The sequence below is a fragment of the Haemaphysalis longicornis genome, unplaced genomic scaffold (genome assembly GCF_048455015.1).
Source record: "Haemaphysalis longicornis isolate Haplotype H1 unplaced genomic scaffold, Haemaphysalis longicornis Haplotype H1 scaffold_10, whole genome shotgun sequence".
In the NCBI taxonomy this organism is placed as follows: domain Eukaryota; kingdom Metazoa; phylum Arthropoda; class Arachnida; order Ixodida; family Ixodidae; genus Haemaphysalis; species Haemaphysalis longicornis.
This window is the reverse complement of record NW_027526204.1, coordinates 47,854,070-47,881,715: the sequence shown is the minus strand read 5'-3', so window position 1 is coordinate 47,881,715 and position 27,646 is coordinate 47,854,070. Positions and strand designations below refer to the sequence as shown.

Below are 27,646 nucleotides of genomic sequence, written 5' to 3'. Positions count from 1 at the left end.
AATGTAGGAGACCACACTTTGGAGTAGGTGTAGTAAGGACAACATTCTCCTCATTTCCACTTAGCTTCCTCGACTTTTCCAGTGGCCTCGTAAAGCACTGTGACTTGTCGTCACAGCGCCTGCGCCGCAGGAAGGTTTACTTCATTTACCGGAATAACTGCCTTGCGTGCAGCGTCCTAGACAGGCAGTTGCCCTCTTTCATATTTATTCGTTGTAATAATGTGTAATCCTAGTCACCGTGAACAGTGTTTACATAATTTGTCAAAAATTTGAGACCTAAGGCAGCCGGTTTCGATAACTCGAGATGAATTAATGGTATAGTCATGGTGCCACTGGTACGTATTGATACGTAATAAATAGAAGGCCCTGCCTTCTATTTACCCTTTTACAACTTTCGCTGGCTGTAAGCTAATTGACATTCGATAGAACGTGCATCGTTAAAAAATATCTTTGCTCTCAGTTCATCTTGTACCGAAAAGACTTTGGCCAAACGTTTAAAGGTCCGATGAAACGGTCGCCGGTAGTTCGATGAAATGGCGTTTGACAAACGGCCGGGAACAATCCCCAATCCGCTCCGCATCTTATTTTCTTTTTTCAGCGTTATCTTACCTGTGAATTGGCTTTAAGTAGTTTTGAATATTCCCTGAATCTCAATTTGCAGCGCCAGTACAGCGACACAAGGAAGACGTCAAGAGACTTGCCTTGGAATTTCCCAGTTTTAGGAGAACAAAGAAGAAAGCACCATTTATGATCTGCAGTGATGAAATTTTAATTGTGAGGACGTTTTAAGTAGTTTGTGTATTTCGAGAAGGCCGTTTTGAAAATCTCTATTTGCAGCGCCAGTATCACCGCTAGTATCGCTAAACAAATAAATCCAGGGCCCCGACCAGAAAACTTTAGATACGTTAGGAAGCCAGAAATAATGCGTTGCACTACTGTAATTTTACTGCGAGTGCTAGCTTTGAGTATTTGTAGATATTTCAGGAAGGTCTCTAGCAAAACTGCGATTTTTTGCTCCCTCTTATTCAGTTACGCTCGCCATTCAGGGATGCCACAGAGAGAGGGCGCGTTGGCGTCTTTGGGGCTGCGTGTCCCCGAAATTTGGGGATGGGCAAGATTAAGAGCCACGTACCGTCAAGAAGGCACAAAGTGACCAGCTCTTGAACCCAGGCTGTCTCCTGCCCCGATGAGCCAACATTGGCGCCTGTTGTTGTTGCATCTGTCCACTTCTTGATGACAAGCTGCTCCAGTGCAAAGGCACACGCAGCACACAGGAAAGCAAGTGTCCCTATGAGCGCTGACCATGGTGCAAAACCCAGCAGTCTGCACATCAACTGCCACCCTGTCTGGCAGAGAAAATTAAGCATCTGCTTTTAAATCACCCAACTTATTACACGCTGAACGAGGCGTCAAATAGGCATTGATAAAAATTGTAGCTACGTTTTCAAAATTAAACCAAACTTTAGATACATTCAAAGCGGACGATTTGAACTATGCAGCTAGTTCATTGTTGAGTCACAATATAGCAATAAAAACCGCGCACCACACTGTGCTTGGGTAGATGTCCACGCAATGGTCGTCACTTTCTGTGTCACTGGTGTAGAGTTGCAGAAATTCAACATTAGGATTGGTCAATTGAACTACATATTTATGGCAAAGTGCACGTAGTTTCGAATGCCCAACGCCTCCCACGTTTCCACAGGATGCGTGACTTAGCCTGTCAAAAAACTTTTGCCATCGTGAATGTTAGTAGTGCCATAAAATAATCACACTGCAAAGTCATTGATAGCAGCTCCGCCGGAATAATTCGCGGATCTCGACAGAAATGCCGAATAACATGCCAATGTAAATGAAACGAAACTGAAGTGCACTTCTGAATTCGTCATCCCTCATCACGTTAGTAAGCGTGGCTAAAAACAGTGCACAGAAGCGAAACGGAAGAAAAGAAAGAGACAAACACGGGCGGTGACTAACAACTAAATAAATATAATTGCGCGCATCCACGATAAGAAAAGGCAGAAAGAACACAAAAGAAAAGTGAAGATTGCAGATATACAATCTCCTTGGGTAAAAAATTGACTGATGGATTGCTGACGCATGCGCCTGTTCGCTTGTGCATGGAAAGTGCTTCATAAATCTCGCGTGTCCTCTGGTCACCGTAGCACTTAAGGAATTGCTCCGCTCAAACAAGGGCTCGCACGAAGGCTCGTTCGCACATGGAGCAACATGTACGGCAAGGTTGCTGCTAGTAGCGGATTTGGTGGCATTCATGTATTCGCGAAGCCGATCATTCACGCATCGTCCACTTTGTCCTTTGTACGAGCTGCCGCAAGACCGGGGGATCTCGTACAATGCTTCGTACACTGCTCTCGTACGCTGCTCCTCCACGTTTGGCCACATGCCCTTGAACGGGATTATTCTTCATAGGCACGACCTCACAATTTCACCACAGAGGGCTCCTTCGTAAAAACATCTTTCGTTCTTCACAACAAAAACGGGTCGTCAATCTTCAGGAAAGGGACCTTTGCGGAAACTGCCAACGACATGCTTCCTAGCGCTCCGTTGAGAGACATTCACTGAAAAGGGCTTTGCGGCTTGTGTGTCTTGGTCCAGAAAAATATTTTCAAAATATACGGTGTACTTTCCTTCCCTGACCTTGAAAGCTCCGTGAGCGCGAGCTTCTAGCACAAATTTACGACTTCTTTTTTTACTTTATGGGGCTTCACATCTGATACGGCCTTACAATTTGAGCAGAGTCATCTCATTACGCGCTACGGTCACCAGAGAACATGCAAGATTTACGAAGCATTCTCGATTCCCGAGCGACCCAACGCACGCGCCAGCAAGCTGTCCTCGATTTGTTACCGAAGGAGATAGTTATCCGCAATCACATATTTTCTTTTTTTATTTTCTTTTTTGCGTAGGCCTACACGCCATACAATTTATTCAGTTGTTAGTAAGCGCCCGTGTTTGAGCCTTTCTTGTCTTCCGGTCTGTTTCTGTGCGCTGTTTTTCGCCATGATTGTAAACCAACCTGCCCGCCTTCACAACTTAGTAAGCGGTGGAGGACGTGCATGACCTCCATTGATGCAATAGCTTAACAATTATTTTTTAACAAAACTAAGAAGGACATAATGTGACCGTGGAGGGCCGCCACAACTTTGAATAATTTCCAAGTACACAAAACGTCAGTCCTTGCATCCTGCTTGCCCCAAGGAGGAGTAGGTAAGGAGGGATTCGCCCTTTTCAGAGAGGGTTTGCGATTCCCCTCTCGGAGACAAGAGAAGTGATGCTGTTAGATGTGCGTGGGGTGCGTTGTCGCTGCCTTTTATATATTGTCTATTTTATTTAGGTGGTTGTATGTTTAAATGATGTCCAGCGTCTCTGGGTCATCTCGCCAATCAACTGTACTATATTGTACAACGTATCGTATCAGAAAAATTCTACTTCTACAAAAATAAGTCGAAATTGTTGGCCTCTGCATTAGGTCTAACGGCCGCTTACTGGGCATCAGGACTATCGTATTCTTGCATTTTCCTTGAGGCGTCCTGTTCTTTGTCTCTGATGAACGCCATCTCGAATATTATACACATCAGTACTTTTGTTGAAACAGTGCTTGTTCGGTTAGCTTTAGTGCACATACGTGGCGTTTTTTATGTTGAACACGTGATTGTGTTGCACATAAATTGTGTCCCTTAGGGGTAAAGACTTTACGATACTTCTGATGCTTTGGAAATAACAGCAATTACACGGGGTTGAGAAAGATATTTTCATTTAAAAAATTCATGATACACCTTTTGCAAAAGCGTCTGCCAAAACCTCAAGCCGAAAAGTCCCAATTGGTAGTTCTTGATTTCAACAAATAAAATTTATTGTAAAAAAGTTGTATGAAGGTTTTGAAATGAAGACTATGGTGACAAGATTGCAAGAAATTGCCTTTTAGCATCATCAATTACAGTTTTGCTCTGTATCCTTAAGTGAAAAATCTAAGGCAGAATAGAAGTATTACCAAGAAGAAGAAATTGGTTCAGGGCCTCTTGTTATTTCAGAAGATACTTTTTACGAAATTCAGTCTCAGTACTAATGGAAAAATAGCCTAGACATTGAATACTGGTATTTCGATTTTTTTCATTTCATTTGCTGGGTTTAGCAAAGCCGCATTCAAATGCAAGAGGTGGTAGAGCCGCGAGAAACTTATGGTTCCATCAAAGGGGCCAAGTTGGCCAAGAACAATGCAGCCACTGACCCGTCGCCACAACAAAGCAACCCGCCGCCACCTTACTTCACCTGCATGTGCAGCGGTTTTTGTTATAAAATGTGGAAAGTATGCGAGTAAGTGTTTGTATGCGAGTGTTTGTCATCACTTGGGGTGCGCCGTTAATTGCTGCTGTTAAGTGCAGTTCATTATATATGCCATCCGCGTGATCATAAACTAAATCCATATAAAGCCATATATGCTATTACGGAGCCACATATTACATGGCCCCACCGATGTATGGCCACGTCAGGAACTGGGCGTATAAGGCCAAATATGGCACACCGATATAGGGCATGTCCATAAATGACCACATATGACGAATTACTAACGTCGCCATATATGGCAATTTGTATATATAACCATAATGGCATTTTCGTAAGGGATGCAGCAATCATTTTGCAGTCTGCTTACTTTCCTGGATACTCCCAATTCTTCTTCTGTAATTCGTCCAACCTTGTCGTTTTTTTCTACCTGTTCATTTACTGTGCTGAAACAAAATAAACACACTAATGTTAGAAGTCAAGTCCAACTCAAAACGCTAGCTATAGCAATCAAAATACGAGTCAAATTCACGCCCAACTTAGGCACACTAAATTGTTTTTTACGAATTACGATTTTAAGGCCTACATGGAAACCTTAGGAAAATTGGGGCAGACGTAAATAATTTAAATGGTAAACTAACCCAAACCACAACGTAAACATTTTAACATCCCATGGTATGATGTGCAAGGTGGACACTGCAGCTAAGCGCAATGAATATTTTTAAAAAATGTGGAGAACATACTTTGCCGGGTCCCCCTGTACACACCACACTGTCAGTGCCAAACCAAAATATGGTAAACTCTTTTTCCCTTTGTGATACATCACCAACGAAAACAGCAAATAATATAAAACACCTCATCCCAATACAGCTGCAGGGATTGATGACATCCAGGTAGCCCCTCTAAAATGTGTTAGTGGCTTTACCAGTAGTATTACAGTTAAACCTGGATGTAACGGAACTCTGTGTAATGAATTCCTGAATTTAACGGAGCTTTTCAATTCCCCATAACCGGCCCTATTAAAACGCATGTGTTTGCGACCTCTATTTAACGAAAACTTGGCGACGCTTCGCCTTGATGTAACGAGTTCTTTACGATGATCAGACAAGTTTCTTGCATTTTTGTAAACAATTGGCGTGAGAAATGCACTAATTAGGCGAACTTAACCAGCACCGTAAACTGAGTGTTTCTAGTGCGAGTTCGGTGTCCATTAGGTGCTAGAACTGCCTGTCGGTATGTGGTCGCGGGTCTCCACTGCCATCTGTGGTGTCAGTTCGTCGGTGATGAGTTCTGCTGCCAGAAAACGAAAGATTTTGTCTTTTCAAGACAAGCTCGCATTTTAAATGTCGTCTCCGCCGGCGAAAAAGAAGCACGTCGCCGCCTGGTACAGTATCCCAGCTAGCAAACACCCTCCCAAGAATTTTGAGTGCGGCAAAGAGGATGAGGTTCCCGAAAAGACGCACTTTTAGCCTAAGTTCCGTCCTTGAAATGGTTAAGACACCGAAATGCGTCAAAATTCAAAAGTGATACTTAAAGGGGCACTGACACAAAATTTTGAAGGCGAGATAACTTCGGAGATAGATTCGTGGGAACACATATACATCATCTGCAAAATATCAGCGGCGAATACAGTCAAACCCGGCTATCACGAACCCGGATAGAGCGAATTATGCTATATATCGAACAAAAATATTTCAGTTACAGAAATACATGGGAAACATATTCCTTATAACGAAGTTCACATCCGATATATCGAACTCTGCGCGCCTAGAATGGCTGCCGAAATGCATGGTCTCGAAGCGGCGATTGAGATGTGGATTGGCCACGACCACGGAGCAAGAGCCGCGACTGAGACATTGCGCCTCGCACGGAGTGACGTGATGCCCGACACTTTCCGTAACTGTTTCCGACGCGCGGGACTCACGATGGAACCCGCGCAGTCAGTGAGCCCGGACCAAGACAGCAGCATCGGTGAACTGTGGGAAGAGCTCGCCAGCGTTCCCGATGATGTCGCGAGTGAAAGCCGTCCGACGCTTACAATGAAGCGCTTTCGGCAGTCGATGTGCTCCGTCAATGCTTTTTTAGATTTTGAAGGACGCGGACTCGAACTGGTACAAACAATGTTTCCGCCAAAATGAAAGTGAAAACAAAAATCACCGCTTTTTTGTAAAGTAGGCAGCTAAGGCGGAAAGTAGCTTTATAATTTGCAATAAATTGATTATTTTGTGTATGGTAATAGCTCATTTACTGTGTTCGTTTCTGCATGCGGGGATGGCGGAGTTGGGAGGGGGGGGGGGGGGCTCCCGCGGATTGCGAACTCGTGAAATAGGTTCGTTATAAGTGGGTTCGGCTATATCGAACTATTGGATATATCGAACTAATCACAGTGCGTATTGCAGTTCGCTATAAACGGGTTTGACTGTACAGCCTAGAACATATTTAAAATCAATTTTAAAGTGTGCGAAACGCAACCGAGCAGCCAGCAGAGGACCACGCGCAATCGACATCCCGAGGATAATGTGTAAATAAACGACATCCAAACACGTCACGAGTTTGTGTTTGCCGCTTCCGCACTGGCGGCGCTTTTCGCCGGCTCCCCGGCTCGTCGCTCGAATCGGAGGGCAGGAGCGGCCGGAAGGCGGAGCTTCTGCTCTCGAGAACGAACGACCCTTGGCGGCGGAGGCGCCGTGATTTCGTCAGCTCATCGGGCAGCTGGCCGCGACCAAAGTTCTACAGCGATTCCAGGCACTCTGTTTTATTACTGTTTATTACCATTGGATGCGAAAACGCGCCGGATACACGAAAAGCCCACTGAGCTAGCCGCACGGTCGCTGTGCAGGCGGCGGCCACGGCCGCGAAGTGGCCCAGGTTGGCGCAGGTATCTCGAGTGAGAGCTTGTTGCCGCTGCACGAAATTGTCCCGAAGTCCCGACCATGGTGGCTTACATGAGAAAGGAGTTAATGATGGGATGGCGGGTTGCATTAAAAATTGTCATCTGCACCGCTTACGAGAGCGGCACTCGAATATCCGCCGCAGTGCTAAGCCGAACACATCTGTAGGCGGACCTGTAGGCAGACCGGCCGGCTGCTCCCAGCGCGCGTCTTGCCACCCACCGTCTCGAGCGTCGCGCGTCGTTCTTTAGCCGCGGTAGCATTTGCACTCGCAGCGCCTGCGTCACATCTACGGTCGCTTTTTAATTAAGCGCCTCACGAGATCAGTACGTGGGGGCATTCGCAGAAACTGCCGTCAATGCGGATTCGACAGTGCTACGGCGGCTCTGCTCTGTGATATCCCTCCGACGGTCACGTGGTCAGCTTTGTTCACACAAAATCCACAAAATCCATCGTTTCGCGGCACTCGCTGAAACCGAAACTGCGACTGGACGCATTGAAAATGCCTCTAATTAAACAACCGTCGCACGCTGAAGCAAATGAGGTTTCTACAGGTTATAAGTAGGTGACTAGCTACTTATCGCAACAAAAAAAAAACAAGATGCAAAATTTTTGTGTCAGTGCCCCTTTAAGTTGCGTTTGCGAATACGGGGCCGGGGTGGGTGACCTTGGTTCTTCGGAGTGCCGCGTAGTGACTAAGTTCGTGGGAAAGCACCAGGCGCAAATCACGCAGTTTTTAGGAATAAGTAAATCCCTCCTGGGCGAGTTCAGCGTCACTGTTTTCTAATATAATGGTTTCGTTGCTGCTTCATTCACGCGAGCATAAACTTGAAAGCTGCATGTAACAACAAATTGCGAATTTTCGTCAACTTCGTTATATCAAAGTTTAGCTGTATAGCATTGGTCATGCAATGGCCGAGACTCGAATATTTTCCTATGAATTAAAAATGGCCACCATAAGGCCAAATCATAAAGGAGAAAACTATTGTGCAGGAATTATCAGCGAAAATGGGCGCTGCCTCTGCTCTCGAAAGTGTTTGAGACGGTTGTAAATGTCGGGTACAAAGCTTCCTGGTTATAGAGTCAAATCAATGATCAACAAAAATTGGCGCTGCCTCTGTTTTCGAAAGTCTTTGAGACAGTGATAAATGTCGGTTACAAAGTTTTATAGTTAGTATGCAGTCAAAACCGGATCTAACGAAATCTGATCTTGGGAATTTCCCGATCTAACGAGCGAATTCGGATTCCCCCGCAGTTGTTCATGAACTCGAACCAAACAGATTCAGCGCCATTCCCGACTGGACGAAGTATTTCGAGAAACAGAAGCATTTACAAAGGAAAAATTTCGAATCTGTTGCGTCAGAGTGCGACACAAAAATTATTGTGCCACGCAAAACAAAAAGGACGAGACATCTAGTTTTGTTTTTGCGGAGGTCTACGAGATAAACTCAGCATTCCCGTGGCCCCCGACCACGCCATACCGGCCAGCGCGCTTTCCGTAGTCTTGAAGGAAAAAACGCCATCATCCGTGCAACTTCATCTCGAATTTCGTCAAAGAAAGAAAACCTCAAAACCACCCCGCGCGAGCCTCTCTGAGGAAGCCATATTTACGTGGTTCATGGATATGAGAGCAAAGAACGTTCCGCTCAGAAGCGGTGCAGCACAAAAGCGCTTTGTTTTGCGCGTTTGCTGGGGTGCGACGACTACCGAGCAAGCCCTGCCTGCTAATTATTTTTGTGGCAGACTTTTACAGCTTACATAATTATCGCCAGGAAAGTGCCGCGGCCGCCGCCATTACGATGGGGTTTGCCTTCTTCGAAACATCGAATTTATGGAAACTACTGCATTTAAGATGACAGTCGCAATTTAACGAAGTTCTCAATTTAATGAAGTGATCCGCGGTTCCCGGTTACTTCGTTCGATCGGGTTTTAACTGTACTACTATTTGTGATGCACCATATTGATTTAGGAAAAACAGGTCTTCCGAGAATGCAAATGTACTCAAAAACAATAAACGCAGATCGTGCACAATTGGCCTCTTTCCATTATCTCGGGAATGCGTTTGGTTCGGTAAATACCCAAATTCTTCTGACAAAGCTTGACAGCAAGGGTATTCGAGGGAATATTTCCGGAACTACTCACCAAGTCTATATAAGTATGCATTAATAAAAGGAATACCTTCGGGCTGATGTGGAATAATAAATGGTGTTCTTGAGAGATCGATATTCGAACCACAGCTATTTAGTTTGCATATATTTACTTACGGGCGACATCTGATTCCCACAAAACGATATGTATGTCGACGATGTCAACACGTTGTTTACACATATGGCCGTGCCACATTTCGAAACAAGGGTCGACCAATACTTGCATCTTTGAAGGTACTGGTTAAAATTAAACGTGAGTGAAACAAATTCTGTGATGTTCACACAAAATAATAATCCTCTTACTTATACTATAGCTTTGTTGTATCAAAACCAAGACTTCAGCTGGCAAAAGCACATGACTTTTAGGTATTCCGCTGTTTCCTCAGTCATTGCAAGTCAACTGCGAAGGTGGCCGAATTTTTTTTTATAAACCCTATTCAAGCAAGCGCTCAAATCTTCTCCCTCCCACTCCTATGAGCAGTGGGTGGCTGGACTGGCCCATTCGGACCTTGGACACCAGCAACCCTTAGTAAAGAGGGTCTGAACGACAAGACGCAGCCAGGGTATATCCGAAGAGGATATGGCCGTCACAGGACGAGAGCCCTGACATCAGCACTTGCACTCAAGACTAAATGCGTTTTCTCTCTCTCTCTCTCTGTCTCTCTCTCTCTCTCTCCCTCTCATGCTCTCTCTCTCTCTCTCCCTCTCATGCTCTCTCTCTCTCTCTCTTTGTCTCTCTCTCTCTCTCACTCATACCAAACGGCGCGGGTATTTCAAGAACTCCATCCTTTTTACAAAGGCAAAAAATTCCTGAATTTAATATTGTTTCCTCACCTGTTTCCATTGAAATTCTGTGACGTTTGCTTGTAAAGAACTTCACGGAAGTTCTGTGGTGATTCTGGATCTTGTAGAAGATCTTCTATATTGTCGTACACTCTGATATTTTTTCCGTCCGCAACAACTAGCTTGTCCATATGGTGCAAGTAGTTTCCTTGGTTGCATACCATAATGCGCGTCTGAAAGGGAGAAAATAAAAGCACATGTTTTAACAGACTGCTCGGCAACCGACGGTTGCAATGCAGCTGCCGTGATGTCGCAATGCAGTCATTTCGAAATCATGGCAGCTGCAGATTGAAAAATTTTCGGGTGTTTAAGTGTGCTCGCCTCTGTGACGGCGAGCCTAGAAATTGTTCGAGACTTTTTTGTACGCCCTGTTTGCGACGCTTTTGGTGCAAAAAAACTTCGGCAGGCACGCATGCTGCACTTTAGGCGGCAGCCTCTCGAGTATGAGACCTCTCCGTGAAATGCGAGCACATTGTCTAACGACGTGCCGTTAAGTTTAACTGTCACGCGGCACGCACCAAGCTAACTGCTCCCCGTCTGATTGAATGCCAAGTTTGCGCAGTGGTAACTCACTAGGCTCTTTCTCTGGAGTCCTGGCTTCAATTCGCAGCAGGGCCGACCTGATTTTAAAGGCGATATTTCTTTGGCTACGTGGACGTGGAAATTATGGCCGAGCTGTCCGTCTGTCTCTCTCCATTGATTCAACCGCCCGGCCAAATTAACCCAGATGTTGAATGAGACGTTTTTATACACAAGATCATTTCTAGACATTCAAATCTGGTGTAAATGTTCATATTTACCAACATTGTTCAGCAAGAACAAGACACTGTACATGTCTGAGGCAAAACATAAAAATGTACTGCAGAAGAACGGAAAGTTGGCTAGTTCGTATGTGTCAATACATATGTGCCAATACATATGTATCAATACATCAATACATAAGTAACATATTCCTTTATGACAAAAATACGTGCGTGCCTGATTTTTGCGACAGCAATGGAAACACTGCAGCTACTGTATAAGAAAACTGCACGTAGAAAAAAAGCTCACGGACAGCACCATTGCCGTACTGGGGTGGCCTCCTAGCAGTAGCCGTAGATTATAAGTACGTTCGTCTGTTTCCCACAACAAGTACCAGGTGACGCCACCAGTGTCATTAGAATTATCTTCCCCGGTGCGTTCCCCGGTTGTTATTGTACTCGCATTGCACTACAATTGTACTCAGCCGTGTATCGCTGCATACATTGTGCGCGGAGTGGCACCTCAAAAGTCTGACCGGGTGGGGGGGGTGTGGGGCGGTGGGGGGGCGGGGGGGGGGGCGTTAGCTTGGAGCAGTGGAACGCGGTAAAATTGAATGAATGCAGTGGCAGGGGTGGCAGGCGGACTATAGATTTCGGGGAGACTTGCAACGAAACGAGCATATCCGCTGCGAAATTCTTATTATGCATACGCCCTAAAGGCCAACTGCACTCAAATTTTCGACAACGTAAAAATGATATCACCTAACAGTACATATAAAAAGGGTGCGAAATGCAAAATACTGCGCTTCAAACATCAACGCGCGCGACGTAAACGGTTCGCGACATTCGCGTTTTCGGAACCGAAACTGAATAGAAAAGGCGGCCATTGCGGCGGCCGGACGTGACGTACGTGAGGGAACGGAAGCGACCGCGCCAGAGCCGGCGGCCGCTAAGAGCCGCCTTGAAATGCGCGTGGTAGCGCCGCGTTACGCTTTTTTATTACCACAGAAGATCTTCCACTAACGTTTGCCCATGATAATGGAGTTGGGCGCAATTCCGGCATCCCGTTGCTATCAATCGAGATGAAGTAGACCACCCGACAGTAATTTTTTCCATCATAATGACTGCCGGAATAGCAATTTTTGGCATTGCAAGTAGAAAACGGACCCTGATTTACAAAGCTATTTGCTCGTATACGATATCGAAGAGCAGCTTTTATTATAGCCGACCCCTCGGCTATCACGTCGCCCTCTCTGAAGGGAACAAATCGCACGCGGGCGGAGATAAATCACTATTTCTAGTATACATTACATGCAAACAGCTTCGTGAATATCGGCCCAGTATTTTTTCCCCTGTGTGCACATCGAGAATCGAATTATAAAATGGATCTGAAACTATAAGCCCGCCTCCAGAGCTAAATGACGCACTAAAACACGAAAACACTTCCTATCTACCGCTGTTTTCTACTTTAACCAGAGACAGGTACTGTTGAAAACGTTTTACTTTCAAATAAACTAAATCTAACGCTGAAAGTAAATACTTCACTTGGGAATCGAACAAAAATATAATCTATTGTTTAGGAGAGGAGCAGTTTAGTTTTCGCACTTCCCAAATACGACGGCCAATATTTCTGCGGGTGTATTTGTTACTACGAGAAAGGCTGATTTTGGTTCACTTAGCTAGGGAGACAAAATTCGCACAAATGTTTATAGCCGCGTGTACAAGAACTCTATTTGGGTCGTAAAAATTTTGGAAATGTCTAAAGGATAGAGGTGGCGTTGGGCTACCCCAGATGAGGCCAATATTGGACGCGGAAGTGCAAGTGGTCAATAATTTATAATATATCTTTTTTTTTTCTGTGGTAAATGCAATAGGAATGACAAATGTAAGGCAAGTGCTCCTTTCGCGCTATTTTTTTCTTTGAGTAAAAATATTATTTTCAAGTAAAAAGAGATTTGCTAACTCCAACACGTTCGCAAGCGCCTGAATAGGTTTAGGCTTCTAATCATTTTTTTTTTTGCATTGAGAAAAGTGGGGGATATTACTGCCTATGCGCTTAGTTTAAACACTTGGTGGCGACGCCGGTACAGCACGCTGGTGTAGCAGAGAAACCCCGGGCGAATGCATCCCTGCGTCCGGCGGAGCGCCCTGCAAGTCGCCGGAGAAGCGCGAGCTTCACGGGACAGGTTCCCCAACCTCCGTCATAGGCCGCTCGGAACTTGTTACGGCGACTCTCCGCCAGGTGCAAACGTCGTCTGCTTGGAGGTACTTTGAACGGCGGTACCTAGCGCTCTCTGTGATTACGAAGCTAAGGATTTCGCCATGGTGATTTTAAGAGCATAGACTACTTATTTGGACAAAAAAATTTTGAGTGCAGTTGGCCTTTAAGGCGTATGCCTTCAGTTGGAAACGTTGCAGAGGGTGACTGCGCAAGGCACGTTTGTTCATTTCCCGTGGTGGTTGTGACCCACTGCGCACGAGGAGATAAGCGCATATCTAAAATCGTTTTTCTTACCTAAGTATGGCAGAGTTTTATGAACAGTAGTTGATAGGATTTACGTGTTGCACTTTGCTGCCATTCTGAGAAGCTCGAACTCCTCAAAGTGAACGGTCATTGCTTCCGATCAATATCAGATAACGCGCTCCACTCCTGGCGTGCAGTGCCGCGTGCCACAGCTATGCGCCATGTACACGTAAAGTGCCAACAATGTGCGTGGTTCGAAGTGCAGCTCCAGTAGAAACACGCTACACGAATGCATAAACCTTCAACGATGGCGTCAACGTTAGTGCCATGGTCGTTAATTTGGAGCTATTTCAGGCATTTCAGATTAGTCGCCAGTCTATTGGCGAAGTGTGGGTCAAAACAATTGTGACGTCTGCAGCTACACTGGCTCAAATAACTCAACTCCAACAGTGGCCATGCTTACATGCTGCTAAAGTTTCAGTGTGGGCAGCACGTCAGATTCACAATCAGGAGAACGCGCTTTCATAACGGTTAGGGAACGCAAATATTTTGTCAGAGCTCCAGGTCACGGGCAAACTTAGGGGTCCACCAACTTATTCCGTAGTGAAAGCACTCATGTCTAATATGTAAAAAATAAAGTAACGTCGTCCAGCAAGGTTGCACTTCACCTGCAACAGGATAGATGGGGCAGGTAAAAAAATGGTGAGATGGTGATTCCTAGCACTGGGATTAAGGAAGAGCGTTACGCTTGAAGTTAAGAGAGGGCACCGGAAACAGCGATCTTGTTATGCTTTTTTGGACATACCTTGGTTGATGGTCATGATGATGGCTATTACGGCGTCACAATGAACTTTGGATTTGAAGCAGACCAATCCGGCTAACGAACGCCATTATTTGCAAAACCAGGGTTTCGTTTGTGCGCACTTCTCGTTTTGGTACTGTGCAAGCATTTCTCGTGCACTAGGTTATTCTCAGCTAGTCTTTATGAAATTGCGGGTCAATAACTCTGCATTTTTATTGATAAACCTATAGTGTCTGTAGGGGTGGCCAAGGATTCTATGGAGAGATGAGCGACGACAAGCGTGGGTGCGGGTGGATGAGGCATGAACTCAGCTAGCACTGTATAGACATGGACGGAGACCTTTGGCGCAGGCTTTGACCTTCAGTACACAACCAAGCTGACCATGACTGTGATAGGTGTCTGTAGCAGTGTCCCGGCAACTAGAGCTGTCCCGCTGCAATTGTGAGACAAGCCCTCCCCTATAGGGTTTCCGCCGTTAAACCCAAAATTGCGGGTGTTACTTTCCTTGAAGAAGCCCTAATGTCTTTAACGGTACGAGGAAGGCTACGACGGCGAGTTTACATTGGGAAAGTCACATTGTACCATTCTTCCAAGAGCGCCATGGATAAAATCGGTCCGTTAGAGCTTACCTGGACCTATCAAAGGAGCGTTACTTAACGTATATACATGAAAAGGTCTAACACTTTCATGACCACCCGACGAAGTGTGAATTAGATCCGGCGAACGGTCAGCCAAAATATTCACGAGCTGTAACAAAGTTTACATTCGTTTGAGTAGCCCTAGAATGAATGGTTTGCCAATAAGGCATGCAAGGCGAATTCTTCGCACAGCCCGCTGGCTTTATAACACTTAATCCGCATATCATTGCTGCACGCCATTTTTGCTCCAAAGATATTGTAACAAGCGCTTGAATATATAGGGTTGAATACCATCCAAAACTTTCCCTTCCCCTGTTCTGTGCAAATTTTGCGGTTACGAACACTTATTTAAGTGCAAAGTACTGCGCGTCGTGAGAAACGTTTGCGCAGAAAGGTGTTGTAATGCTTCACCTTGTCTTTTAGGAGGCCCTCCTTTCCTATGACGTCCTTGAAAATTCGGCTTCCCACGACGGGGTCCAGTGCGCTCAGCGGGTCGTCGAGTAGGTACAGGTCACTCTCGCTATACACTGCGCGGGCCAGCGAGATACGCTGCTTTTGGCCGCCACTCAAATTCGTGCCCTGCGGTACCCAATAAAAAAAGTGACATTGTAAGCCTGTATGCGCAATATCCTTATGAGCTGGGTAAAAGCTGTGCTGGCGTATACGTGCAGATATCTACTGCCTCTATCATTCAATAGTATTTTTTAGCTGTTCTACTAACCGTACTCATTTCCTATGCCAAATTCTTAGCACAGAACGTGCTGCACGCTGTGCTGCTGGTAAAACCTTACGTGTAACTACGCAGATACATCGCGAAGTGCGCTAACCCTAACTGTTTTCTCTTAGCCGAAACGTTCATCTTTCCGGCCCTTACTGTTGATTGGTGGCGAAAACTGCACGCTTGGGAGTGAATTTTGTAGCATTTGTGTAATATAATGTCATACCTTATGGGCTCCAGGTAGGCCACTTTTAGGACTTAGCAGCAATATTAAAACAAGGGCCCTAAGGAGCTCGCGCTGCTGAAACGCATCTGTTGGTGGCGTTGTGGCGTGAAAATTTGCATGAGTGGTTTGATGATGGACAATGCAAGTAACTTGAATGCCGCGGGGTGCTCTTACGGAAATGGGTAACAACCTGTCCACGGAAGCAATAGAGAATAAACGTGGCGCTATCCCGACCAGTGTGCCTCCACCTGGTGCCGCGACACCTTGACATTAACGGTCGTCTCTGAGATTTCTATCCGTCGCCGACTCCGACGATTGCTAGTGAAATCTTCAGGCCATAGGTTTCTCTTTGGAGCGTGTAACTAAGTCGCTGTAGGGCCCAAAATAAGTCACCAAGTTTGAACACTTGCGCAATCGATGTAACGCCATGAATTAGTGCTCCGAACTCTTTAGAGCCCGAGTTTGGATGCAGGTACCGCAAATGCATATAAGTGTGTGTCTTTGTACCTGATTTTTCACTTCAAGGATATGCATGAAAATTGGATGAGGAGGTGATGCGAACGGGGCCCGATAACACCATACGGTTGAATTCTCAAAGACGAAGCTTCATTGACTTTCAAAATTTGAAGTTTGCTTGTTTTCAATGCAACATTTACTCTCGTTGACAGTTTTGGTCTGGAATTTCAAACCAAGTGTGAAACTAATATGAGCCTAAGTGTATAGGCCGGGCAAGGAACGATCTGTTGAGAATACAAACATTACGGAGAAAAATCCTTCCGGTGTTAATACATACAACACATCATACAAGGATGAACAGGATGAACTCGCATAAAGCACCGTTTCTTGACGAGTCTGACGTTTGAGAAAAATAACAATTACTGGTTGCAATTAACAAAGATTTTCAATCGTTGTGGCCCTGTGTTTAAGAGAACCGATGCGTTTTTTCTGCCTTATTCCCATTTCACAGGTGTTTGGGGACAGAATTTGAAAGAAATGTGAGAGAATTTGTGGCTGTTTATAGAAGATGCGCTGGCAACATAATTACCCGTATTCGAGAGGGTGTCTTGGGTGTCTTTGCCAGTAAAAGTGCAAAACCGGAACGGGCCTTAAGCTGGGGTAATGACAGTGGTTTCAAAATATACAGTCTTCCTTGGTAAGCCTCGCCATTTTGGTATGCTCTTATTCTTTCCTTGTTGTTTGGACTAAATCCGGTGACATTGGAGTGGCGTTGTTTGCTTAGCCATTTACGTTAAAGAAGTCGTATGAAAATATCAATTTAAGGTTCGATTCGCCCTTTGCAGATGGACAACAAGACGTGAAAGCGAAATGATAGTGCATAATCTTTTAGCATTAGGTTCATGATATCTTTTGATCAGGAAGCTATAGATGAGCTTACACAAAAATTAGCAATTACATTCTTTTCCCAAGAATTAAAATAACATGATCCCACGTATATAATGTGCAGGGCAGCGATGCAGCAACAGGTTGGCTGCATCGTACTTGCATTTTTAATCTGCCATTAAGCTGTAGAAGTCCTACCTTCTCACCAACTTCGGTCATATCGCCTGACTTCAACTTGTTGATATCGTCCATCAGTTGACAACTTTGGAGCACGGACTGGTATTTTTTCGGATCCATGGGCTTTCCGTAGAGGATGTTGTCTCTGAGGGTCATATTGTGCACTGTTGGCAGCTGCGGAGCAAAGGCTATGCGGCCCTGAAAAAGAACTAGTTCATAGCAGTTGTCTCCGGTGTACTAACTGAACTGCTTTTTTCAAACCAGTGCGCAGATACAAAGCAGAAATGATATCGCCAAAAATAGCTGCCTGGAAAATTTTTGGTGGAATATACGTTCATCATATAGATGGGCGCGTTAAAAATGCAAAGACTGCATACAACCCGTTCAACGGCCCCAATAATACGCTACTAGCTTCCAAGTGTCGCATTGAAACAAGGCAATCTCAGGTTATATTATACAATCGCGCAAAAAATTACACCGTGTGTGATATTTCTCACTTCTGCGGAAAAAACACGACACTGCATTATATATAACTAGCACAAAGTACACCACTGTTGGTCACAGCACTGTTTGAATTTCAATTTGTATGGCTTCACAGCGATGAATTATTTTTTCAAGGTGATGAATTGTCTCCGAATGAAGTAGCTCCGTTTATTACGGGGGCAGTTCCTAGGGCTAAGGTAAGCTAGCAAGCTTGACTTCCTAACACGAACTCAGAACGAGCTGTAAGACACCTAAGAACTCTTTACGATGGACTGAATGCAAAAGCATTAGTGTGGAGTTGGGCACAGAGTGTATCTGTACTGCGCGAGGCACCAGAAATTGTCGATGTAGAGTTCTCAGTGCCCCTCGCCGCTTCCATGGCCCCGATCAAATTGGTAGAACAAATGCCGCGTGGAAGGAAGCTCGTTCATTCTACGCATGGTAATGACGTTGCGCCTGTAGTGACACGTGACCAGTGGTACTAATTCGTCCTGTGCCAAAGAGCATCATAATACCTCCTTTGCGAAGTTTTTTCTCCTTCTGGTTACCCTTGCTGAAGAATTGGACAACTGCCTTTGGTAGCCCTACGTGCACGCTAATAGCGGGAATGGGCTTAGCTACCCACTGAGTTGCTACATTTGTAATTAGCATGTTTGTATTGTTCCCGGGGTACTGAAACAGGCAGGTTTATTTGTTCAGTTCCATAAGAATTCCCCGGGTTCATATTCCGTGAACCAGGAAAAGGAAGATATGGTCGTCTAGGTACGGTATTTGTCTCGATGTTCGCAAGGCCCTGGTTCGCATTCTACCAGCGAAAAATGTTCCGAATTTTCTTTTAAAATCAAGTAGGAATTTTTTTAGACAAGCATTCCTGAGAAATGTAATTTATTCCGGTAATTTAGTAACCTGTTTTTATTCTTTGTACAGTCGTTTTATGTGGCCTTTGTAAGCCTCTTTCTGTGCCATAAATGCCGAATTTTAGGAAATCATGGCTCATTTATGCTTTGGTATTTTGTTATACTTACAGTGCATTTCGCGTTGCCTTTGATGAGATGCATGTCTCCAAGAATCGCAGCCAGCAGCGAGGACTTGCCGCTTCCAACAAAGCCAACGACGCCTACTAGTGAGCCCGGTGCCACGTTTAGATCAATGTCTTCTATGTTCGCGCAAGGTTTTTCATCCACAGCTGGCGTCCACGCAAACGAACACTTCTGCAGAACCACAGTTCCTAGAAATATGCAGAAAAAGTTGCAAACGTCCCTGTGGTGGCTGTTGTAGCTGCCAGAGTAATACGTGCAACTAACTCAAGTTGTGGTCGTCGACAGTAGGCCGGGGCCAGTAAGCATTGTATTTGATGTCTGGATTACGACCACAAGGTTTCGGACGGATTAGATGTGGCAGAATGAAACCCGATGAATTCTGGCGTAGTGTGAAATTGAGGAGGCACATCAGAGGAAATGAAGGGCATGACGGCGTACTAAATTATATTCGGCTCCCTTTCCTTATACAACATCGTAGTTGGTATCCTGCTCAAAACCCCAATTTTACACTCCGTCCGCTCTCAGTGGTGGTCACTGTTTCCCATGGAAGCCTTGTGATAAAGAATACAACCGTTATTTTTTGATACTGAAATAAAAAGGATGTGGCTTCAGCTGCAGCAAAATGATGAAAATTATGGCGTAAAAGCTTACTTCTGAATTATTGCAAGTGTTTATGAGCAGAACGGGGCCTAAATTTTCTTAATACCACGCATGCTTAGGCATTTTTTTCGACGCATTCAGACCAACGGAACAAAAACACATATGGTGCGTGCATCATAGAATGCCCCACTCGTTTTTTTTTTCGCCTCAGGGCGCAGAGGCCCTACCATCATTGCTCCCCATACGAACACTTTTTAGCGGTGAAGTCTGGCGAAACGAGCTTGTTTGTATATCTGAATTTCAACTGCAGATTAACGAAGAAGACGAAAATGTATACAGAATACGGTTCCCTGCAAAGCGTGGGACAAAGAGACGGGAAAGTTACAAGCGAAACAAGCGTTCCACAGCTCAATGTTACACCAAATAATAGTCTCCTACATACGCTAATACAACGGAGGACTGACACCAAATACCTGCGACTGTTTGGAAAAGTTCACAATATCTGCAAGTTCGCATACACTTGCCTCATGTCTAAAAATAATGGGGGTAGCGTCTAATAATTGTGTACAGTCACATGGGTGAAAATTTACGAAGAGATGGAACTCGCTGGCCTTTTCAGAAACTTCTGGTATTCGCTCAGTGGTTCGTTGAGGTAGATAACCGTGTGCATCACAGTACTGGGATCCAGAAAACTATCCCACTCGTTGTGCTTTAGCTATTCAGATTACTGTACACTGAACTCTTGACCACAAAGTTGGAAGACCCAACTAGCCCCGGCCTATGATGCGTCTTTTAACAAGGACATCGTTTCTTTCCAATACACATATTCTTCATAGCAGCGACGCTGAGAACAAACAAAAAATAGAGTAGTGCTCGACGAAGAGACCTGCAATTCGTGTACCCGTACTATTTCTCGTTTTCTGCTTTTTTTTTTTGCTTTAACAGCTGAGCTGTTGTTGCTGGCCGTAATGTGTGCAACGTCATCAGAAAACCCGGGTCATAGTTTTTCCTGCCGTTAACTGCGCACGTGCGCACGCGCATGTCAAGGAGCGCCCGGCGTTGTCCAGGCTGGCACGTGCCGCTAGCAAAAAATACCAAGTAAACAGTTCACGTGGGCCCGAGCTTCGATGGCGGAGCACAAGACAGCTAGCGCTGCAGACGACCAGTTTGCGAAGCAGGTTGCCGCCGGTTCTAGCGCTTGCTAACGCGTTCCATTACATAGTAGAGGTGCTGAAAGCCAAGCCTAGTCCACCCGAGTGGCTGACTGTGCTGGAGAGTGTGGCGAGACTACCGCCTTTTTAAACCTGACACACTAGCAAGGTATGTGCTAGTGTTTTTTCACGTGGTGTAATTTTGTTGATGATTTGCATGTATGTATTGACCCAAACCAGGCAATAAAAAAAAGCGTTCTCTTTCGGGAGAAATGTGAAAGTTTGCGGAAAAAACGATCCGGTCACGCCATTCATGCATAAGAGAGACAGCAATATAGATAAATATGACGATTATTACTAGGTTCTACCACAGACAAATGCTACGATGGAGCATGTAAATCAACAATTTCACACCTAATGCAATGCGTGGTGGTGTGTCCTTGAGTACTTACATACAAAACATCATGCAACTTTGCTATGGTTCAAGCCTTGCCCGACATAGTGCAAGCTTCGCCATTTCTTTTCCTTATGTCATCCTCCACTACTAAGCCTGTGTGCACCTATGGAGCGAATCTTCAAGGTTGCGCATAAACGATAGAAGTTAATCTCAGTCATACTGTATTGCTTCCGGTAAGTTCACGGTCGTCCAAAAACGCGTACATATTACCTGTATCTGTCGGCAGCAAAGACTTTGTTGTGTCTTGAGGTTCTTGCTGGTCATCTGCCGTCCAAAAATCAGCAATTCTCTTGAGTGCCAAGGACGTCTGTCGAAGAAAACAAACCGGTAAAAATAATATAGATGCGAAATATTTTGTAATATTCACATGTGAAAAAACTGCTAGTGCTGGGTCTTGTAGCCCGTTTCCTTTCACAGAATAAACCGGTATTTCAGCACTATGGAAATACCATCGGGTGCCCGCAGAAAAAGTAGCTGCCACAAAGAGTGAGATGTGCTGTGCTTGCGTTTTGTTCTAGCGTACAAGGGCTCCAGCCATGCAATGTGACTGCTGCAGCCACCCGCAACATGCTATAACTTTTTTCTGACAGGTCTGCTCTCTGACTGAGAGCGACAAATCCTACGTAGTTCCTATATTAACCCCCCCCCGCCCTTGTGCGTGACCGTAAAACCTCTTCCCTGCCTGATGATGGGAGCTAGTTACTCAATATGGCCGTGAACAATAACATGCATATGAGGCGTTGTTGCTTGCAAGATATTTAGGAATTAAACAATTTTTACGTATTCTGATAAAAAAAATTGTTTTTACAAATTCAACAACGCAACACCTAGAAATCATTTTCATCATCCCTTCGTTCATATAAAACTGTGGGATCATTTAACGTCTTTTCATCTCTTTTCCTCTCCGTGCATTTCGACGTGGAACCAAGAAAAAATTCCCCGTCATTTCCCCGAGGGGGAGAATGTGAAAGTGCGAATGCACGGTTGTCGGCCCGCTTGCGGCGCTTGCGCTCGGCCCCCGCAGCCCACCGCCTCACCGCCTTCTCTTCCATCTCTTCCATCGGGTTTGTAGTATCACGTGTACACCACGCAGTTATCAAGCCGCTATAACGCCGCTGAGTCGCCAACGCACGCCGCTGACGACGTAGTTTGAATGCGTTAAAGATATAAGGCGCGTCACTAACACTGATATCAGCGTCGCATCCGTGGCTTGGTCGGTAGAGCGTCGCGCTGCGGCCGCAAAGTCCTCGGATCGAAACCTGGCACCGGATGCTGTTTCTTTTTTAAATATAGAGGAGCACTGCGGACGCCGCCGCCGCCGACGCCGCCGCCGCCGGCGGTGGATGGTTTGGGGTCGCTTATAAAGTGCATTCGCACTTAAAATTGTATTTCCTGAATTTGGTCTCTAGCACTTTCGAGCACTTTGTTTAGCCCAAGTACTTTTTATACTAGATCAAGAGCAAATATTGCATTGTATTGCAAATATTGCTTTCCTTTGTAGAGTGAAAATGTGCAGAAATTTGTGAGACTGCCCGAGACAAAAAGCTCCCCAAAAAGAAAAGTTCCGCCGTTTAAATTTCCGTCTTCAATTGGTTTTTGCTTCCGTTATTACTACATTACACTAATACTCGTCGAATTCATTGGTCTTCCGGCTTTGATGCTCAGCGCTTTGTCGTCATTGTTAAAAACCGGAACAGGTTTATCATCACAATAAATATTCAGCATACAGAGAACGGGCACATATAGACCGATTATCGGCATATAAAAGATTACATATAGACATGTTCAGCTGAGGTGAACAACACGGCACGATTGTAGTAATTAAGCTCTGAGACAGCCAACTAACTGATACAAAGCGTATCGGTTGGGCAAACGTACGCGTTGTGCGAAAGACCCCATAATCGTCACTGCCTTCATAGGCGCCTAAAGCGTTCTGCTTCTTGTTTTTTTTTAGGGCTACGGTGGCCCGCCAGCAGCGCGCGAGGGTCTTGCACAGTTCTGTGTCAGAGTAGGGTGCCCCGAGGGCGCTCACGGCCTATTCTGCTTTCCGGACGAAATGCCGCCACGCTGCCTTCGGGTTGAAAGCACACTCCACCGCGCCCACTAGCGCTCGCCATAGTGAGTGGAGCCGTAGGGTGAGCACGCACTCGCAGAGTACCGAGCGATCTGTCAGGACGACTAGGTAGCGGAGATCAGACCAGTCAATGTCCGAGAATACGCCTAGAAAACACAGCACCTCGTCCTAGAAGTAGCATGCAGTGTTATATTCCGAGAACACGCGCTCCGCCGTCTCCCGACTCCCACACAAGAAGCAGTCTCCAGCGTGCGGCAAGAAGCCACGTTCCTCCTGTCGGGCAGAACCTCTGTGTTTATTTCCAAAAGTTTTTTGGAACCAGTTGGAATCGGCAGGGCCACGACCCTTTTCAGAACTCCCCTCTCAGCCGCCTCGATTGGTGGTTGCTGGTTGAGGGGGGGAGGAAGGTGCTTTGAAAGAAGGTCGCGGTACAGTCGACCAGCCTTAACCGTAAGACGGTAGTCCCACGGAACTCCTGTTCTAGTAGGGTGATAGCGCCAGTGCTTTCCTTATAAAGGGGGTGACTCGGGGACCATGGTGCAGTTGTACTGTCGTAAATAGCCACTTTGCTATGTGAACTGATCCGATGGAACTGCCGTGCTCCACGGATGGAGGAGCCAGGCTGGCCGCGGAAATATATCAACCGCTGCGCTGTGTGCTTAGATTCCACGTGGACGAGAGCGACGCCGCCGGCCTGTAGACCCCAAAATAGGTTTTTTCGCCACATGAGCACGTACGACGAACGCCAGATAAATCCCGCCCAATGTGGGTTCAATTTGTTTACTGATGTTGGGTCGATATAGGTGACTCGCGCCGAATATAGGACTGCTGGATAGACGAAAATGTTGCATACGTCCGGACCCGGCATCCGGGTCCGGAGACAACCTGGAAATCTTGGAGTCCCACTCAGACAACCATGATCCCTCCGATTTGCCGCAATTTAGTTTCGCTCCGAAGAAGCGGCAAAGGCGACGTGCCAGCTCGGCAACCACTCTCAGCTCAGACCGAGAAGTGCAGACGACGGCGATATCGTCTGTATACTCTAGGAATGGGAGTTATTCACTCCTAAGTAGTAGTCGTATGATCGAGGTGTAAGTGGAGATAACCCGAGAAAGTTATTCCAGACAGTGCGAACAGACCGGGGACATTGGACAGCCCTGGCGGACCGACCTGCTAATTTCTATGGGTGGGCCAAGTGCTTTTCCCAACATCACATTTGTTGTGATGTCGGCATAGCAAGTTGCCAGCCATTCCATGATTGTTTCCCCTATCCCACAGTGGCTAAGTGAGGTGAAGAGAAAGGTGTGGTCTAGTTTTTTTCGGAGGCCTAAAGCTTTTCGGAGGTCTAGTTGGTGTGATAGGCGTCACGTCCATTTCCGCGGTATCACAGACGGTCCTCATTCGATGTAAATTGGTGTTTATTCAGCTTCCTTTGGCGTTGCAGCTTTGATGTTCACCAGCCACACTACAGAGGGCTATCTCAAAGCGTCGAGCTAGGATCCTGAAGAGTATTTTATAGTCGGCGGGCAAGAGTGTGACTGGGCGGAAATAGGCTACTGAAAGGAGCCATGGAGACAAAATACAAGTTGGGTGTATTAGAAAGACTGCTTATCCCGATAACAATGATACCAATATCAACGCAATCTTCGAACAAATAACGGAGAAGTTAAAGAAAACGTGTGAAGCAGTCGTGACCCCCTAGCCAATTTCCCGCAACTTTTCTATGACGTCACGCAACCTTGTTTGTGCGATTGGCGGCCGCCTAACTGACCTGTCGCGACGACGCATGACTGGACGTCTGTAATGGGGCCTCTAGTTCCATTTGACCGCATCACTTGAATGATAACGTGCAGTTAAAGCACTGAAAATTATGTTTTATTGTTGGGCCGTATGACGTCATTCTTGCTCATAACACGTCACTGTGGCGCAAAATTTGAAAGTTTTACATTATTCTTGCTTTGTTTTCGTTAAAAAAACATCTTTCGTGGCTGTAATGGAGCTGAGTGAGATACTGAATCCCAGTTCTTTCAAATTAAACGAAGTTGTATTTTATCTTCATGGCTCCTTGAAGTAACGGATTTGATCTTTTGGGGGATAAGGAAGAGGTGACTTTCCCGCATGGTGCAAGGGAGCCGCTTTTTCTGCCTGATTATTTAAAAAAACGATTGCTGACATGGAGCCTTTCCCATTGCGAAAAGCTTGGTAGAATTCTGCGGTGATCCGGTGCGGGTCCGGCGAATTGTTCTCAAGGAGTTTTTAATTTCTAGATGCACCTCCTAGACGCGTGTTAATTTGGTCTTTCGAGTAGTCGGGAACCGTGGGTACGAAAGCGCGTACATCGGGGGCACGCACTCTGGTGTCGGTCTGGATGGGAAAAATTCTTCGAAGTAGTCACGAAAGGCTGCCGCCATTTACTCCTCTTCGTGTGCATTGCCGCCACTGGAGCTGTCAATTCAATTCAATTCAATTTATTTCCAGATAAGACTGGGTGGGGTTGCCTGGGTAAAAGTTTTTCTTGATGTCGGGAAACACGGGTTCGCAGTGCACCGCCTGCAACAGAGAACCACCTTGGCATGCTTTCAGAATCGAATACCCCGTGCTGCGCTGGCGCACCAAGCACGTGCCGCTCGTATTTTTATTTTGCTCCTCTTTCGTAGCCGGCGCCACGCGCCGTCGACAGAGGGGCGCTGCAATGTTTTTGCGGGCGACGCGTTCTCGCTCGAAGGTTCGGAAGAGCTTCGACGGCTGTGCCTCTAACTCGACTGTCTGCTCACGGCTACAGACAAGAGTGCCCCAGTAGCGACGCTCCCGTTCGGTCGGAAGTTCTTCTTTAGCTAGGCCGATGTCGTTCCGGAACTCTTCCAGACGCTCAACGTCCGACTCGATGGGGCCGAGTACGGTCTCCATGAGGCGGTGCTCGTTTGCTCTGCACTTGGCCGCCTCCCGCCCACCTACCTCCGTGGCCGCCTCGAGCCATGAAGATAAAATACAACTTCGTTTAATTTGAAAGAACTAGGAGTCAGTATCTCACTCAACTCCATTATAGCCACAAAAGATGTTTTTTTTAACGAAACAAAGAAAAGTATTTAAAAACTTTCAAATTTTGCGCCACAGTGATGTGCAATGATAAGAATCACGTCATACGCGCCAACAATAAAATATAATTTTCAGTGCTTTAACTACACGTTAGCATTCAAGTGATGCGGTCAAATGGAACTAGAGGCCCCTTTACAGACGTCCAGTCATGTGTCATCGCGATAGGTCAGTTAGGCGGCCGCCAATCGCACAAACAAGGTTCCGTGACGTCATAGAAAAGTGGCGGGAAATTGGCTAGGGGGTCGCGACTGCTTCACACGTTTTCTTTAATATCTCCGTTATTTGCTCGAAGATTGTGATGATATTGGTATCATTGTTATCGGGACTAAGCAGTCTTTCTAATAAACCTAACTTGTGTTTTTGTCTTCATGGCTCCTTTAACATTTGCTTTAAGTTTTCCAACACGGCCCCGTCGACTGAGTAGGTCGCCATGCTCGCCAAGGCCTTGCCTACCCTTTCGGCGAAATGGGGGTTTTGAATACAGTTTGAATTCATTATGTAGCGACTGGTTGTCTTTGTTTTTGTACAGGCTGGGCCTCTTGCTATGGCGCTCGCCACCAGCCCGTGATCGGAAAAGGAGACAGGAATGACGTTGTGGCCGAATACCCTTTGTGGAAAATCACTGTTGATGTAGTAGTGATCCAGCCGTGCCTGGGACTCGCTCCACCACCGTGTGTAGCGTGGCACATCAATTAAATCGCTTTCGCGTACGCTTTGTGGTCATGTTTTTAGTATCCACTAATGTATTACTTAAGGTAAATCCGGAAAGGCAGGTTTAGAGCACTTAGAAACAACAGTAGTGTGGCCCCAAAACTTTATTTCGTTAAGCAGTGATGGTTTCCGGCGAAATATAAGGCATTGTCTCAATGTTCTGCGTGAGATATAGAACAGGGGTGAATGCCGAGGTGTCGCGGCCTTAATCGTTTCCCCAGTAAGAAGTACACTCACAGAAGGTGCTTCTTTTGGATTGTGTAATTGAATTTCTTCTCTGCGATACGTCTCCCGAAAGCTCGGGTTAGGAGAGCGGCGGACCTGCGGCAGAATTCTTACCCTATAAACACGACATTTGACTGTAGCATTGAGCAATCAGTTATAGTCCTATAATATAAACTGGCGTGTAATTTTACTGCAAAAAATATAACATCTTGCATTGGATCCTATTCATACGGAGGACGGGATCAAGCACGATTTTACTTTCATATTTAATGAGACAGGAATGGGGAGTAGTAAGCCTGTTAAGAAGAAAACTTCGCATCACGTTAATACACAATCGCACGACACTGGCTCAATCCAAACACACATATCTTACCAAGCCAAAACTTCTGACCGCTAGGCTGCAGGTGTTCATGGTGAGGTCCGTCATAAAAAGTAGAGATACACACGAGAATGAAAGGGCAGGGGTCAGCACCACGTCCGGCTCCAGTAGGGCAATTGTTGAAAACAGAATAATCATGAGCTG

The 27,646-nt window shown here is 45.8% G+C and overlaps 1 protein-coding gene across 1 annotated transcript in view; it reads right to left on the bottom strand.

Annotated features, from left to right (window-relative positions):
• The window catches only part of LOC144158460 (ATP-binding cassette sub-family C member 2-like), a 104,499-nt gene that overhangs the window by 33,643 nt on the left and 43,210 nt on the right, over window positions 1-27,646 (bottom strand). The window contains exons 12-19 of the mRNA XM_077689341.1: window positions 27,497-27,643; window positions 21,228-21,324; window positions 18,795-18,997; window positions 17,308-17,484; window positions 15,236-15,403; window positions 10,172-10,353; window positions 4,670-4,745; window positions 1,133-1,346 (exon numbers count right to left, since the gene is read on the bottom strand). Coding sequence (XP_077545467.1) covers window positions 1,133-1,346; window positions 4,670-4,745; window positions 10,172-10,353; window positions 15,236-15,403; window positions 17,308-17,484; window positions 18,795-18,997; window positions 21,228-21,324; window positions 27,497-27,643 — 1,264 coding nt within the window. The remainder of the gene's footprint in view (window positions 1-1,132; window positions 1,347-4,669; window positions 4,746-10,171; window positions 10,354-15,235; window positions 15,404-17,307; window positions 17,485-18,794; window positions 18,998-21,227; window positions 21,325-27,496; window positions 27,644-27,646) is intronic.